Source organism: Thunnus thynnus, chromosome 5 (assembly GCF_963924715.1).
Source record: "Thunnus thynnus chromosome 5, fThuThy2.1, whole genome shotgun sequence".
NCBI classification, from domain to species: domain Eukaryota; kingdom Metazoa; phylum Chordata; class Actinopteri; order Scombriformes; family Scombridae; genus Thunnus; species Thunnus thynnus.
In genome coordinates this window covers 32,260,183-32,277,113 of record NC_089521.1, presented here as the reverse complement: position 1 = coordinate 32,277,113, position 16,931 = coordinate 32,260,183, and the positions used below count along the sequence as shown (strand labels likewise).

Sequence of the window (16,931 nt, the reverse complement as noted above, 5' to 3'; positions counted from 1 at the left end):
TTTATATAGTCATCTGCTCCACACCGAGCACACCAGTTCGCTGCTCTGCTCCGCTAACATTATGGCATTTTTCCATTGTTTTGGGGGTAGTCACGCCGAGCCATGACTCCATTACACATCAGGGCAAAGTAAAATAAGTAGTTTAGTTGTTGGAGGTGGGCTGGTTATCTGTGGCTCTTCATCAAACATCATCATCACTGTGGATGTTTCTGCTTGTACTATTCCTCCCTGCATTATTTCAAACTGATCCGCTCAACAAAGAGCTTCAAATATCTCCATATATTGTGTCAAATGGTTTTTAGTGCCATTAATTGCTAATTCAGTGAGGGACACGTTTCATTTCCTGTAAATTCTTCACAATAAAAGTCGCCCGTTATTTAGTCATGTGTAATATGAAGCAGTAAAGCAGGAAATGTTAGGTTTGCATCAGCGGTGACTTAACATGCCTCTGATACATAAAGCTGGCCAATCAGAACAGAGTGGGCTCATTGGGAGGGGGGCCTTAAAGAGACAGGAGCTAAGACTTCCTGTTAGAGACAGAGGCTAAATAAGGAGTTTTTTGAACTGTGAATCATGCAAAGTTACTCTAGTGGAGTCCCAGAATAAAAATTTAGAGCTGCTGGTTCATTCAAAGATGTGGAATAATACTTTTACATTAAAGATAACGCAGAAAAATCAATGAGTAGATTCAGTTTAAGTTCAGATGTTACTTTTAGTTATTGGAAACGTTTTGATTTTATTCTCTTTTTCTTGGCTTTTATATTGACACTTTTGTTTTTGTTTATGTTGCAAGTTTCTATTGACTTCATTATTATACATCAAGTTATTTTCACTTCTTTTGTGATCTATGTTTGTTTTGTCCTTTCTTGTTTTATTGAGATTGTCATTGTTGTTGTCGTGGGCTCAGGAAGCCCAGCAAACACTTTGTGGAAGCTAAAGGGGATCCAAATACAAACGAAAGAATAGGTTTAGCTTTCTTTGGTTATTATTTATATAGCGTCTTTAATTGGATCATTTCTGTTCTTTACTTTTTGTGTTGCGGCTCATGAAACAGACAATAAACCTTATTTACACAAACAGCACTTTATTATTTGTCAGTGTTAACAGTGTCTAGTAGCAGGAGTCCACGATGCGCCTCATGCTCATGAACCTCATGCTGCCCATGCCCAGGTTCATGAAGGTCCTGTGCTCTCCAGGCCTCATGTACACCATCCTGCCTCTGAACTGGGGCTGCTCGAACATCAGCCAGTGTCCCTCCATCACGTTACAGGACATGCAGTTGGACATGCGGAAACGCTCCATGATGTCCTCGCAGTCGTCCATCAGCTCAGACATCTGGCCTCCGAAGTTCTCCCTCTCGTAGATCTTCATCCTGAAAGATCCACGGTGCTGCAACACATGGAGCCACTCATCAGTAATCAATAATCAGTCAGTGTCAGTCGAATGCATTAGGAGTTCTTGGCAGTTAATTTGGATCAGTCCTTATTTGTACCTAAATACATTACATAGCCAGAAGTATGTGGACACCTGATCAAAGTACACACTATGGGGTTGACGTTAAAGGAAAGGTTCAAAATCTGGTTTCTTCATTATTCTATGACAGTAAACTGAATGTCTTTCGGTTGTGGACTGTTCATTGGGACAATACAAGATATTTGAGGATGCCATCTTGGGTTTTGGAAACAGAAATTTTATAGATCAAACAACTAATCGATTAATCGAGAAAATAATCAACAGATTAATTGATAATGAGAATAGTTGTTAGTTGCTGCTCTAAACTCTGGTCACTGAGTATGAAAGTCAGACGTGCTACTCGTCCTTCCACCACTTCGACCTCCACATCCTTACATTGTGAAAGTCTTACTTTAAAAGACATAAATCATGAGCTGCAGAATCGTCCAATGTGGCTGTAATTCCTCTGACACTGATTCAGTCACAGAAGAGTGAGAAACAAGACTGTCAGTCATCAAACAGTGACGTTATAAAAACTACAAAATCAATGGCTGCAGTCTGATTGGTCAGGTGGGGTCTGAACTGATTCAGACTGATGAAGATGTCAGGGCTGTAATGTGATTGGTGGTGTGGTTACCATGGGGATCATGCGGCAGGACCTGATGCAGTCGCTCATTCCCATCATGCTCATGTAGTCGGAGTACTCGCCCCTCCTCAGGAAGTACTGGTTGCCCATGAAGTTGGTGCGGTCATAGACCATGAAGCAGCCTCTCTCCACCCTGCAGGACTGACACCTGCTCAGGAAGGTGGACAGGTCGGGGCAGTCACTGTTGCACTCATAGGAACGACCCTGGAAGTTCCTCTCCTCGTAGAAGACGATCTGAGACAGAGACAGAAGAGTCGTTGTCTATACTGTATATATGAAAATAATCACTGGTCACAGCTTTACTCCATTACAAGTAAAAGTCCTGCATGAAAAATCCTATTTCAGTAAAAGTACAAAAGTATTATCAGCTTCATGTAGTTAAAGTATTGCAGTAAAAGTATTGGTTTGGTCCCTCTGACTGATATATTATTATATATGACATCATTAGACTATTAGTACTGAAGCATCAGTGTTAGAGCAGCATGTTACTGTTGTCGGGCCCCTCCAAAGGGTCAGCAGATAAATCTGAGGGGTCGTGAGATGATTAATGGGAGAGGAAAGAAGAAAAAACAAAGTTCTGATACACAAATCTGTTTTCAGTTTTTGGACTTTTTCTCTAATCTTTGATTTTTGCTGAAATATTGGATCATTTGAACATTTATTGAAATGAAAGCATGTGAGAAGTTTAGAGGGAAAAATTACTATTTGGTGGAGCTGTTAACAACTCATAGACATGTGAAATGTGACCCCGACTACACACTGCTTTTTGTAAGATGTCAAAAGCCAAAAGGGTTGGAAATCACTGGTTTCATCTTTAACAATGTGTTGTATTTTAAAAGCTTGTTATATTATCCATTGTGTCAAATCTTCATCTGAAAAGTAACTAAAGCTGTCAAATAAATGTAGTGGAGTAGAAAGTACAATATTTCCCTCTGAAATGTAGTGGAGTGGAAGTATAAAGTAGCATCAAATGGAAATACTCAAGTACTTCATAATTGTACTTAAGCACAGTACTTGAGTAAATGTACTTAATTACTTTCCTCCACTGTGTAATAATTAATATGTTATCAGCCTGATTGGGTGAGTATCAATACTGATCCGTCTCTCCTGTTATCTAGCTTCAGAGGTTGGAAAGTCATGTGACTCTCAGACTCAGAGATGTGTGTTTTCCAGCTGATCTCACTCCTGTGTGTGTGTTTGTTTTTCAAAATAAAATGTAGAGAAGCAATGCATTCTGGGACTTACCTTGCTCCTCATGTTCATGTCGGTGGTGGACATGTTCGTGTACTGCCTGCCTGCTGTTGGTGTGCTTCATACCTGTCTGAGCTCACAGCTTTTATACACCTGAACATCAAGCTGCTTTGTGTTTCAGAGCACTGAGTCAGCAGAGACACACAAAGCACCATAGTACCAGTACAACACTGGGTTGACTTTGACCAGTAAAACGATGTGCATATGACATTCAGAAGATACACAAGTCATTCATCAGTGGTGGAATGTAAATAAGCACATTTACTCAAGTACTGTATTTATGTACAATATGTAGGTACTTGTACTTTATTTGAGTATCTTCATTTATGTTCATTTTTACTTCCACTCCACTACATTTCAGAGGGAAATATTGTACTTTCTACTCAATTACTTTAATATGACAGCTTTAGTTACTTTTCAGATGAAGATTTTACATTAAATAATATATGATAAGCTTATAACATTAAAAAAGATGTTAAAAAATTAAACCATTTGTTTTTGTTTTGCCTTTGGTAAACCTTTTTGGCTCATAACCCCTGTGTGTACTATTGACTCATTGTCATGTTACAGATGTTTGACTTGTTAGCAGTTCTACCAAATGAATAATTGTCTGAAGCCCAAAGAGGTTGAATGGATTTCTGGATAACATTAACCCAGTATTTTGTTGCTGCTATGTTGACCTGATGTTGAGTGAGTGATTTGAACATAAATTTGTTCATCCTCTGTGGTTTGTATGTGTGATAACACTTTCAATGTAAAAACATCAATTTTGTAAAGCAGAACCAGCATGGGTTCATGTCACTCTTTGTGGCTTTTAGAGGAGGATTTCATGCTAATCATTGGACTGAATATCCAGTCATTCTCCTGCAAACAATAGCCTGTAATCTCATGTGGAAAAATACAAGTTTACTTTTATTTTGCTTCTTTGTTGCAGAAAATAAATAGTGGATTGACCCTTTGTGACCTTAGTGGCTACATGCTGCATTCCAGTGATGGAACATGCACATAGGTTAAGTTCCTCTCAGACTAACCACAGACCTGGTTTGTTTGGTTTGTTTTGTTTGTTCTAGACACAGTTGTGCAAACACCTATACCTTTACATACTCACTCACTTCTATAAATATAAGGTAACTTAGAGGATTTTTTTTCTCTTAGCCATAGTGACCTTTGAGCTCTGTAAGCTTCTCTTCCACTACTTTAATTTGACAACTTTAGTTACTTTTCAGATAAAGATTTTACATTAAATAATATATAATAAGCTTATAACATTAAAAAAGATGTTAAAAAAGTAAACCATTTGTTTTTGTTTTGCCTTTGGTAAACCTTTTTGGCTCATAACCCCTGTGTGTACTATTGACTCATTGTCATGTTACAGATGTTTGAGTTGTTAGCAGTTCTACCAAATGAGTAATTGTCTGAGGCCCAAAGAGGTAAAACTTTCCAATGTTTGACAAAAACCAAAATTTAGAGAAAAGTCTGAAAAATTAATTAAACTTTTTGTGGCAGAACTTTGTTCTTTCTTCTTTCCTTTACCCAGCTGATTTAACATATCAGTCATAGTGGCCAATTTTCTGCAAATGAGCACTTTTACTTTTAATACTTTAAGGCAAGGCAAATATATAGCACATTTGAACAACAAGGCAATTCAAAGTGCTTTACATAAAACACAAAAGGCATCAAGACAGAATACAAAAGCAACACAAGGCAATGTAAAGAGACATTTAAATACGATTAAAATGTTTTAAATTGGGAAAAAATAAACTAAAATTGAATAAGACAGATAAAACAGTAGAATAAAAGTTACAGTGCAATGTAAGATATTAACCCTCAAATTCGGTTTAATAAAAGGCAGTGGCAAATAGAAGTGAATGGAATAAGTGAATTTAGCTGATAATATTTCTATACTTTTACTTAAGTAAAGGATCTGAGTAATTCTTCCACCACTGTTAACAATCAAGAACAAACTGTGACATGTCAATTTGAAAAGAATAGGGTTGATTTAGTTTGGGTAAATAACCCGACAGTAAAATAAAACTAAAGTTGGGTCAAAACAACCTCTTAAGTGGATTTCTGGGTAACATTAACCCAGTTTTGTGTTGCTGCTATATTGACCTGATATTGAGTAATTTTTAGTGATTGATTTTAACATGAATCTGTTGTCTAAATGTCGTCCAGTGTTAGAAAAAAATCAAACATACTATGTGGTTTGTATGTGTGATAATACTTTATATGTGAAAACATGAACTTTCTAAAGCAGAACCAGCATGAGCTCATATCACTCTTTGTGGTTTATAGAGGAGGATTTCATGCTAATCATGGGACTGAATATCCAGTCATTCTCCTGCGTTCCTTTACCCTCCGTCACCACCTCAATCTGCATATACACTCACACCTTGCCATCTGTTTGGAACGCATTATTACACCTCCTACATTTTTCTGTCTGAATTAAATGAACCTGATTTGCACAGTTGCTTGTGTTAAACTTATATTTAAAGGCCTGTTTTACTGTCAGAAATGATGTTATCATGACAACCACATGAGACTGTGTAGTATCTTTGTGCTGTATGTGTCGGGCTGCTCTGGATTAAACTCCAGAGCTGCTTTTGTGTCTCAGTCTGTTACTGACTACAGGTGAGTCTCACCTTAGGGGTATTCCATCAACGCAGCAAAAGAAAGCTCTGCTTACTTGAAAAAGCCTGGCTAGAATTAACATCAACCTTCACCTGAGGCTCAAGCTGTTCTTCTAACGCAGCTTAGCTGTGTCTAGTCAACGCTAACTCTAGCCAGGCTTGAATAAGCTTGCAGTGTGCGTGTGCATGGAGGACACATCGGCCCAGAACAATCGATGGTCGAAAAGAAGATACTATGTTGGAAAAAGAAGGGAAAACCAGAGTGGTGTTCTTCTCAGCAGCGGAACAAACCCTACTGATGGAAATATATGAAGAATATAGAGGAGTCATCACCAAAAAGGGCAATAGGGGCGGCTGTGGCTCAGGAGTTAGAGCGAGTCAGGAGGTAGAGCGGGTTTTCTACTAATCAGAAGATCAGCAGTTCGATTCCCGGCTCCCCCAGTCCGCATGTTGAAGTGTCCTTGGGCAAGATACTGAACCCCAAAATTGCTTCTGATGGCTGTGCCATTAGTGTGTGAATGTGTGTGAATGGTTAGTTCCCTCTGATGGGCAGGTTGGGACCTTGCATGGTAGCCCCTGTACCCATTCAGCATATGAATGTGTGTGAATGAGTGAATGTGACTCGTAGTATAAAAGCGCTTTGAGTGGTGAGAAGACTAGAAAGGCGCTATACAAGTACAGTCCATTTGCCATTTACTGCCACAATTAACAAGGCAAGGGAGATGGCTTGGCATAAAATTTTGGACAGGTTAAAATCCTAAATTATACAGTCTTATGTGTGTGGTGACACTATGGATCCCCTCATGATTGCGATCACCCCTCTTAATCTCCCTTAATTGGTTCCCTCAGGGCCACCTAGGGCACCAAACAGCACTTTGCTAACAGTTATATGTCTTGTGTAAAACATCTGTTACATAAATACATATTTCATATTCTTGTGCTGTAAATTATTTTATACAGCATATATACAAACACTTTCTCTCCCTGCTTATTACATTATAGTGTTTATTAACTGTTTCTATGCTGCTTACTGATCTTGAATGATACACAGAATCACATGAATTTCACTCAAATGAGACGGCAGCTACTGAACATTTGCTAAGATAGTTAGCATTAGCATGAGTTTAGCACGACTGGACTTAAAGAGGACCTATGATGCATTACCTTATTTTCATTCATATATATAATGTTACATTGTCAGATGTTCATATTAAACGTGGCCAAGGTGTCAAATAATGAGGTAAACATATGTAGCTGTAATCCCTGTGAGCAAAAAGCACCAACTTCAGACTGCTCTGAACACTCAGTTCCAACAGGTTTTTACTACTTCCAGCCAAAACTGACACCAACTGATGATGGATTTCTTTATATGGTCATCTGCTCTACGCACAGCATGCCAGTTTGCTGCTCCACTCCCCTGACATTATGGCATTTTTCCATTGTTTTGGGGGTAGTCATGTCAAGCCATGACTCCATTACACAGCAGGGCAAAGAAAAATTAGTAGTTTACTTGTTGGAGGTGTGCTGGGCGTCTGCAGCCCTTCATCAAAGATCATCATCACTGTTGCTGTTTCTGCCTGTACTATTCCTCCCTGCATTATTTCTAACTGATCCACTCAACAAAGAGCTCCAAATATCTCCATATTTTGTAATTCAGTGAGGAACACATTTCATTCCCTGTAAATTCTTCACAATAAAATTCTCACATTATTTAGTCATTTCAAAGCTTTCAATATGAAGGAGTAAAGCAGGAAATGTTTGGTTTGCATCGGCGGTAACTTAACACAACTTTGATACAGAAAACTGGCCATTCAGAACAGAGTGGGCTCATTGGGAGGGGGGCCTTAAAGAAACAGGAGCTAAGACTGCCTGTTAGAGACAGAGGCTGAACTGAGGGGCTGCATAAAGGGCCAGTATAAGATAAATAAGGAGTGTTTTTGAACTGTGAATCATGAAAATCTACTCTAATGGAGCCCTGGAATAAAGATTTAGAGCTGGAAATGAGAAGTTATTGTCACTTTTTTCCTGATCTTTGTTATGTCCTTTCTTGTTTTATTGAGATTGTTGTTGTTGTGTTGAACTCAGTAAGCCCAGCAAACACTTTGTGGAAGTTGATGGGGATCCAAATAAAAAAGAAAGTATAGGTTTAGCTTTCTTTGGTTACATTGACATTTACATGGCGTCTGTTATCTTTACTCTTTGTGTTGTGTCTCATGAAACAGACAGTAAACCTTATTTAAACAAACAGCACTTTATTATTTCTCAGTGTTAACAGTGTCTAGTAGCAGGAGTCCAGGATGCGCCTCATGCTCATGAACCTCAAGCTGCCCATGCCCAGGTTCATGAAGGTCCTGTGCTCTCCAGGCCTCATGTACACCATCCTGCCTCTGAACTGGGGCTGCTCGAACATCAGCCAGTGTCCCTCCATCACGTTACAGGACATGCAGTTGGACATGCGGAAACGCTCCATGATGTCCTCGCAGTCGTCCATCAGCTCGGACATCTGGCCTCCGAAGTTCTCCCTCTCATAGATCTTCATCCTGAAAGATCCACGGTGCTGCAACACATGGAGCCACTCATCAGTAATCAATAATCAGTCAGTGTCAGTAGAATGCATGAAGAGTTCTTGGGAGTTAATTTGGATCAGTCCTTATTTGTATCTAAATACATTACATGGCCAGAAGTATGTGGACACCTGATCAAAGTACACAATATGGGGTTGACGTTAAAGGAAAGGTTCAAAATCTGGTTTCTTCATTATTCTATGACAGTAAACTGAATGTCTTTCAGTTGTGGGCTGTTCATTGGGACAATACAAGATATTTGAGGATGTCATCTTGGGTTTTGGAAACAGAAATTTTATAGATCAAACAACTAATCGATTAATCGAGAAAATAATCAACAGATTAATTGATAATGAGAATAGTTGTTAGTTGCAGCTCTAAACTCTGGTCACTGTGTATGAAAGTCATACGTGCTACTTGTCGTTCCACCACTCCAACCTCCACATCCTTACATTGTGAAAGTCTTACTTTAAAAGACATAAATCATGAGCTGCAGAATCGTCCAATGTGGCTGTAATTCCTCTGACACTGATTCAGTCACAGAGGAGTGAGAAATAAGACTGTCATTCGTCAGTGACGTTATAAAAACTACAAGATCAAGGACTGCAGTCTGATTGGTCAGATGGGGTCTGAACTGATTCAGATTCATGAAGATGTCATGGCTTTAATGTGGTTGGTTGTGTGGTTACCATGGGGATCATGCGGCAGGACCTGATGCAGTCGCTCATTCCCATCATGCTCATGTAGTCGGAGTACTCGCCCCTCCTCAGGAAGTACTGGTTGCCCATGAAGTTGGTGCGGTCATAGACCATGAAGCAGCCTCTCTCCACCCTGCAGGACTGACACCTGCTCAGGAAGGTGGACAGGTCGGGGCAGTCACTGTTGCACTCATAGGAACGACCCTGGAAGTTCCTCTCCTCGTAGAAGACGATCTGAGACAGAGACAGAAGAGTTGTTGTCTATACTGTATATATGAAAATAATCACTGGTCACAGCTTTACTCCATTACAAGTAAAAGTCCTGCATGAAAAATCCTATTTCAGTAAAAGTACATAAGTATTATGAGCTTGTTGTAGGTAAAGTATTGCAGTAAAAGTAGTGGTTTGGTCCCTCTGACTGATATATTATTATATATGACATCATTAGATTATTAATAGTGAAGCATCAGTGTTAGAGCAGCATGTTACTGTTGTAGCTGCTGGAGGTGGAGCTAGTTTACACTACTTTATATACAGTTAGCTAGTTTAGTCCAGTGGTTCCCAACCTAGGGGTCGGGGCCCCTCCAAAGGGTCAGCAGATAAATCTGAGGGGTCGTGAGATGATTAATGGGAGAGGAAAGAAGAAAAAACAAAGTTCTGATACACAAATCTGTTTTCAGTTTTTGGACTTTTTCTCTAATCTTTGATTTTTGCTGAAATATTGGATCATTTGAACATTTATTGAAATGAAAGCATGTGAGAAGTTTAGAGGGAAAAATCACTATTTGGTGGAGCTGTTAACAACTCATAGACATGTGAAATGTGACCCCGACTACACACTGCTTTTTGTAAGATGTCAAAAGACAAAAAGGTTGGAAACCACTGGTTTCATCTTTAACAATGTGTTGTATTTTAAAAGCTTGTTATATTATCCATTGTGTCAAATCTTCATCTGAAAAGTAACTAAAGCTGTCAAATAAATGTAGTGGAGTAGAAAGTACAATATTTACCTCTGAAATGTAGAAAGTAGCATCAAATGGAAATACTCAAGTACTTCATAATTGTACTTAAGTACACTACTTGAGTAAATGTACTTAATTACTTTCCTCCACTGTATAATAATCAATACATTATCAGCCTGATTGGGTGAGTATCAATACTGACCAGTCTCTACTGTTATCTAGCTTCAGAGGTTGGAAAGTCATGTGACTTTCAGACTCAGAGATATGTGTTTTCCAGCTGATCTCACTCCTGTGTGTGTGTTTGTTTTTCAAAATAAAATGTAGAGAAGCAATGCATTCTGGGACTTACCTTGCTCCTCATGTTCATGTCGGTGGTGGACATGTTCGTGTACTGCCTGCCTGCTGTTGGTGTGCTTCATACCTGTCTGAGCTCACAGCTTTTATACACCTGAACATCAAGCTGCTTTGTGTTTCAGAGCACTGAGTCAGCAGAGACACACAAAGCACCATAGTACCAGTACAACACTGGGTTGACTTTGACCAGTAAAACGATGTGCATATTACATTCAGAAGATACACAAGTCATTCATCAGTGGTGGAATGTAAATAAGCACATTTACTCAAGTACTGTATTTATGTACAATATGTAGGTACTTGTACTTTACTTGAGTATCTTCATTTGTGTTAATTTTTACTTCCACTCCACTACATTTCAGACGGAAATATTGTATTTTCTCTTCCACTACTTTAATTTGACAGCTTTAATTACTTTTCAGATAAAGATTTTACATTAAATAATATATGATAAGCTTATAAAATTAAAAAAAAAAATGTTAAAGATTAAACCATTCATTTTTGGTTTGGCTTTGGTAAACCTTTTGGCTCATAACCCCTGTGTGTACTATTGACTCATTGTCATGTTACAGATGTTTGACTTGTTAGCAGTTCTACCAAATAAACAATTGTTTGAGGCCCAAAGGTCCAATGTTTGACAAAAACCAACGTTTAGAGAAAAGTCTGAAAAATGAATTAAACTTTGTGTGGCAGAATTTTGTTTTTTCTTCTTTCCTTTACCCAGCTGATTTAACATATCAGTCATAGTGGCCAATTTTCTGCAAAACAAACACTTTTACTCTTAATACTTTAAGGCAAGGCAAATTTATTTGTATAGCACATTTGAACAACAAGGCAATTCAAAGTGCTTTACATAAAACACAAAAGGGATCAAGCAAAAATATGAAAGCAACACAAGGCAATGTAAAAAGGTGTTTAAAAACAATTGAAAAGTATTAAATTCGGGGGGGGGGGGGGGGGGGGGGTTATATCAAATAAAACAGATAAAACAGTAGAATTTGGTTTAAGAAAAGGCAGTGGCAAATACAAGTGGATGGAATTATTGAATTTAGCTGATAATATTTTTGTACTTTTACTTAAGTAAAGGATCTGACTAATTCTTCCACCACTGTAATTTTTAGTTATCGATTTGAACATGAATCTGTTGTCTAAATGTCGTCCAGTGTTAGAAAAAAAATCAAACATACTGTGTGGTTTGTATGTGTGATAATATTTTAAATGTAAAAACATGAACTTTGTAAAGCAGAACCAGCATGAGCTTGTGTAACCTTTTGTTGATTTTAGAGGAGGATTTCATACTAATCATTCTCCTGCGTTCCTTTACCCTCCGTCACCACCTCAATCTGCATATACACTCACACCTTGCCATCTGTTAGGAACGCATTATTACACCTCCTATATTTTTCTGTCTGATTAAATGAACCTGATTTACACAGTTGCTTGTGTTAAACTTATATTTAAAGGCCTGTTCTACTGTCAGAAATTATGTTATCATGACAACCACATGAGACTGTGTAGTATCTGTGTGCTGTATGTGTCGGGCTGCTCTTGATTAAACTCCAGAGCTGTTTTTGTGTCCCAGTCTGTTACTGATTACAGGTGAGTCTCACCTGAAGGGTATTCCATCAATGCAGCTAGAAAAAGATGCGCTTACTTGAAAAAACCTGGCTAGAATTAACATCAACCTTCACTTGAGGCTCAAGCCGTTCCACCAACGCAGCTTAGCTGTGTCTAGTCAACGCTAACTCTAGCCAGGCTTGAATAAGCTTGCGGTGTGCGTGTGCATGGAAGACACATCGGCCCAGAACAATCGATTGTCAAAAAGAAGATACTATGTTGGAAAAAGAAGGGAAAACTAAAGCAGTGTTCTTCTCAGCAGTGGAACAAACCCTGCTGATGGAACTATATGAAGAAAGGAGTCATCATCAAAAAGGGCAATACTGCCGCAATTAAGAAGGCAAGGGAGATGGTCTGGCACTAAATTTTGGACAGATTAAAATCCTAAATTATACAGTCCTATGTAAGATTGTGGTATCCCCCCAAAATCATACCCACACCCCTTACTCTCCCTTGATTGATTCCCTCAGGGGCGCAGTGAATGTTTTGACTAGGGCACCAAACAGCCCTTTGTTAACAGTTATGTGTCTTGTCTAAATCATCTTTTACATAAATGCTAATATATTTCATATTCTTGTACTGTAAATTATTTTATACAGCATATATACAAACACTTTCTCTCCCTGCTTATTACATTATACTGATTATCAACTGTTTCTATGCTGCTTACTGATCTTAAATGATAAACAGAATCACATGAATCTCACTAAAATGAGACAGCAGCTACTGAACATCTGCTAAGATAGTTAGCATTAGCATAAGTTTAGCATGACTGGACTTAAAGAGGACCTATTATGCTTTTCCTTTTTCCAGTCATATATATAACGCTTCATTGTCAGATGTTCATATTAAACGTGGCCAAAGTGTCAAATAATGAGGTAAACGTATGTAGCAGTAATCCCTGTGAGCAAAAAACACCAACTTCAGACTGCTCTGAAAACTTGGTTCCAACAGGTTTTTTCTACTTTCAGCCCAAGCGGACACCGACTGATGACAGATTTCTTTACATGGTCATCTGCTCCACGCACAGCATGCCAATTTGCTGCTCCGATCTGCTAACATTATGGCATTTTTCCATTGTTTTGGGGGTAGTCACGCCCATTCATGACTCCATTACACAGCAGGGCAAAGCAAAATTATTAGTTTACTTGTTGGAGGTGTGCTGGGCATCTGCAGCTTTTCATCAAAGATCATCATCACTGTTGCTGTTTCTGCCTGTACTATTCCTCCCTGCATTATTTCTAACTGATCCGCTGAACAAAGAGCTCCAAATATTTCCATATGTTAACACTAATGAAGCTCCACTAATTCAGTGAGGAATACATTTCTTTTCCTGTACATTCTTCACAATAAAATTCTCACATTATTTAGTCATTTCAAAGCTTACAATATGAAGGAGTAAAGCAGGAAATGTTTGGTTTGCATCGGCGGTAGCTTAACACAACTCTGATACAGAAAACTGGCCATTCAGAACAGAGTGGGCTCATTGGGAGGGGGGCCTTAAAGAAACAGGAGCTAAGACTACCTGTTAGAGACAGAGGCTGAACTGAGGGGCTGCATAAAGGGCCAGTATAAGATAAATAAGGAATTTTTTGAACTGTGAATCATGAAAATCTACTCTAGTGGAGCCCTGGAATAAAAATTTAGAGCTGGAAATGAGAAGTTATTTTCACTTTTTTCCTGATCTTTGTTTGTTATGTCCTTTCTTGTTTTATTGAGATTGTTGTTGTTGTGTTGAACTCAGTAAGCCCAGCAAACACTTTGTGAAAGTTGATGTGGATCCAAATAAAAAAGAAAGAACAGGTTTAGCTTTCTTTGATTATTATTTACATGGCGTCTAAGTTCTTTACTCTTTGTGTTGTGGTTCAGGAAACAGACAGTAAACCTTATTTACACAAACTTATTTACACTTTATTATTTGTCAGTGTTAACAGTGTCTAGTAGCAGGAGTCCACGATGCGCCTCATGCTCATGAACCTCATGCTGCCCATGCCCAGGTTCATGAAGGTCCTGTGCTCTCCAGGCCTCATGTACACCATCCTGCCTCTGAACTGGGGCTGCTCGAACATCAGCCAGTGTCCCTCCATCACGTTACAGGACATGCAGTTGGACATGCGGAAACGCTCCATGATGTCCTCGCAGTCGTCCATCAGCTCGGACATCTGGCCTCCGAAGTTCTCCCTCTCGTAGATCTTCATCCTGAAAGATCCACGGTGCTGCAACACATGGAGCCACTCATCAGTAATCAATAATCAGTCAGTGTCAGTCGAACGCATGAGGAGTTCTTGGGAGTTAATTTAGATCAGTCCTTATTTGTACCTAAATACATTACATGGCCAGAAGTATGTGGTGCTCTATATTTAGCTGAGACTGATCCATCTCAATATCTGACACTCAGAAAGGAAGACCGTGTTTCCCAAAATGTTGAGCTCTTTGTGAAGGTCAAAGCATAAGTGGACATTAAGTGCAGCTCTGTGACGGGATGTGAACTGATAAGTTGTCAACTATTTAATCAGTCTCCAAGTATTTTGATTAGTGATTAATCATAATTTTTTAAGAAAAATATCAAATATGAATATTTTCTGGTTTCTTTATTATTCTATGACAGTAACTGACTATACTTCAGTGGTGGGCTATTCATCGGGACAATACAAGATATTTGAGGACGCGCCTTGGACTTTGGAAACAGTGACCAACATTTTTCACCATTCTCTGACATTTTATAGACCAAAAAACTAACCGATTAATCGAGAAAATAATCGATAGATTAATTGATTAATTGATAATGAGAATAGTTGTTAGTTGCAGCTCTAAATTCCGGTCACCGTGTATGAAAGTCAGACGTACTACTTGTCCTTCCACCACTCCGACCTCCACATCCTTACATTGTGAAAGTCTTACTTTAAAAGACATAAATCATGAGCTGCAGAATCGTCCAATGTGGCTGTAATTCCTCTGACACTGATTCAGTCAGAGAGGAGTGAGAAACAAGACTGCCATTCGTCAGTGACGTTATAAAAACTACAAGATCAAGGACTGCAGTCTGATTGGTCAGATGGGGTCTGAACTGATTCAGACTGATGAGGATGTCAGGGCTGTAATGTGATTGGTTGTGTGGTTACCATGGGGATCATGCGGCAGGACCTGATGCAGTCGCTCATTCCCATCATGCTCATGTAGTCAGAGTACTCGCCCCTCCTCAGGAAGTACTGGTTGCCCATGAAGTTGGTGCGGTCATAGACCATGAAGCAGCCTCTCTCCACCCTGCAGGACTGACACCTGCTCAGGAAGGTGGACAGGTCGGGGCAGTCACTGTTGCACTCATAGGAACGACCCTGGAAGTTCCTCTCCTCGTAGAAGATGATCTGAGACAGAGACAGAAGAGTTGTTGTCTATACTGTATATATGAAAATAATCACTGGTCACAGCTTTACTCCATTACAGGTAAAAGTCCTGCATGAAAAATCCTATTTCAGTAAAAGTACAAAAGTATTATCAGCTTCATGTAGTTAAAGTATTGCAGTAAAAGTATTGGTTTCGTCCCTCTGACTGATATATTATTATATATGGCATCATTAGATTATTAATACTGAAGCATCAGTGTTAGAGCAGCATGTTACTGTTGTAGTTGCTGGAGGTCGAGCTAGTTTGAACTATACACTGCTTTTTGTAAGACATCAACAGCCAAAAAGGTTGGAAACCACTGGTTTCATCTTTAACAATGTATTGTATTTTAAAAGCTTGTTATATTATCCATTGTGTCAAATCTTCATCTGAAAAGTAACTAAAGCTGTCAAATAAATGTGGTGGAGTAGAAAGTACAATATTTACCTCTGAAATGTAGTGGAGTGGAAGTATAAAGTAGCATCACATGGAAATACTCAAGTACTTCACATTGTACTTAAATACGGTACTTGAGTAAATGTACTTTATTACTGTATAATAATCAATACATTGTCAGCCTGATCAGGTGATCAGTCTCTACTGTTATCTAGCTTCAGAGGTTGGAAAGTCATGTGACTTTCAGACTCAGAGATGTGTGTTTTCCAGCTGATCTCACTCCTGTGTGAGTGTTTGTTTTTCAAAATAAAATGTAGAGAAACAATGCATTCTGGGACTTACCTTGCTCCTCATGTTCATGTCGGTGGTGGACATGTTCGTGTACTGCCTGCCTGCTGTTGGTGTGCTTCATACCTGTCTGAGCTCACAGCTTTTATACACCTGAACATCAAGCTGCTTTGTGTTTCAGAGCACTGAGTCAGCAGAGACACACAAAGCACCATAGTACCAGTACAACACTGGGTTGACTTTGACCAGTAAAACGATGTGCATATTACATTCAGAAGATACACAAGTCATTCATCAGTGGTGGAATGTAAATAAACACATTTACTCAAGTACTGTATTTATGTACAATATGTAGGTACTTGTACTTTATTTGAGTATCTTCATTTATGTTCATTTTTACTTCCACTCCACTACATTTCAGAGGGAAATATTGTACTTTCTACTCAATTACTTTAATATGACAGCTTTAGTTACTTTTCAGATGAAGATTTTACATTAAATAATATATGATAAGCTTATAACATTAAACAAATGTTTAAAAAATTAAACCATTTGTTTTTGTTTTGGCTTTAGTAAACCTCTTGGCTCATAACCCCTGTGTGTACTATTGGCTCATTGTCATGTTACAGATGTTTAACTTGTTAGCAGTTCTACCAAATGAATAATTGTCTGAAGCCCAAAGACGTAAA

The 16,931-nt window shown here is 38.7% G+C and overlaps 3 protein-coding genes across 3 annotated transcripts; all 3 read right to left on the bottom strand.

Moving 5' to 3' along the window:
- Positions 1–1,064: 1,064 nt before the first annotated feature.
- Positions 1,065–3,437, bottom strand: LOC137183609 (gamma-crystallin M2-like). Its single transcript, XM_067590784.1, has 3 exons — positions 3,344–3,437; positions 2,090–2,332; positions 1,065–1,389 (listed from the first exon to the last, which is right to left on the bottom strand). The coding sequence occupies exons 1-3, from the start codon at positions 3,374–3,376 to the stop codon at positions 1,111–1,113; spliced, it is 555 nt and encodes a 184-aa protein (XP_067446885.1). The 5' UTR covers positions 3,377–3,437; the 3' UTR covers positions 1,065–1,110.
- Positions 3,438–8,217: 4,780 nt separating this feature from the next.
- LOC137183608 (gamma-crystallin M2-like) lies at positions 8,218–10,585 on the bottom strand. The gene is made up of 3 exons (XM_067590783.1): positions 10,553–10,585; positions 9,233–9,475; positions 8,218–8,536 (listed from the first exon to the last, which is right to left on the bottom strand). Exons 1-3 carry the CDS (start codon positions 10,583–10,585, stop codon positions 8,258–8,260), a joined length of 555 nt encoding a protein of 184 aa, XP_067446884.1. The 3' UTR covers positions 8,218–8,257.
- A 3,481-nt stretch (positions 10,586–14,066) lies between these two features.
- LOC137183607 (gamma-crystallin M2-like) lies at positions 14,067–16,371 on the bottom strand. Its single transcript, XM_067590782.1, has 3 exons — positions 16,297–16,371; positions 15,297–15,539; positions 14,067–14,390 (listed from the first exon to the last, which is right to left on the bottom strand). The coding sequence occupies exons 1-3, from the start codon at positions 16,327–16,329 to the stop codon at positions 14,112–14,114; spliced, it is 555 nt and encodes a 184-aa protein (XP_067446883.1). The 5' UTR covers positions 16,330–16,371; the 3' UTR covers positions 14,067–14,111.
- Positions 16,372–16,931: the final 560 nt, after the last annotated feature.

Excerpts from the sequence above, each read along its gene's own strand:
- LOC137183608 (XM_067590783.1), bottom strand. The coding sequence starts at position 10,585 with ATGTCCACCACCGACATGAACATGAGGAGCAAG. Across the intron at positions 9,476-10,552 it reads ACATGAACATGAGGAGCAAG|ATCGTCTTCTACGAGGAGAG; the intron begins GTAAGTCCCAGA and ends TCTCTGTCTCAG. Across the intron at positions 8,537-9,232 it reads CCTGCCGCATGATCCCCATG|CACCGTGGATCTTTCAGGAT; the intron begins GTAACCACACAA and ends CATGTGTTGCAG.
- LOC137183607 (XM_067590782.1), bottom strand. The coding sequence starts at position 16,329 with ATGTCCACCACCGACATGAACATGAGGAGCAAG. Across the intron at positions 15,540-16,296 it reads ACATGAACATGAGGAGCAAG|ATCATCTTCTACGAGGAGAG; the intron begins GTAAGTCCCAGA and ends TCTCTGTCTCAG. Across the intron at positions 14,391-15,296 it reads CCTGCCGCATGATCCCCATG|CACCGTGGATCTTTCAGGAT; the intron begins GTAACCACACAA and ends CATGTGTTGCAG.
- LOC137183609 (XM_067590784.1), bottom strand. The coding sequence starts at position 3,376 with ATGTCCACCACCGACATGAACATGAGGAGCAAG. Across the intron at positions 2,333-3,343 it reads ACATGAACATGAGGAGCAAG|ATCGTCTTCTACGAGGAGAG; the intron begins GTAAGTCCCAGA and ends TCTCTGTCTCAG. Across the intron at positions 1,390-2,089 it reads CCTGCCGCATGATCCCCATG|CACCGTGGATCTTTCAGGAT; the intron begins GTAACCACACCA and ends CATGTGTTGCAG.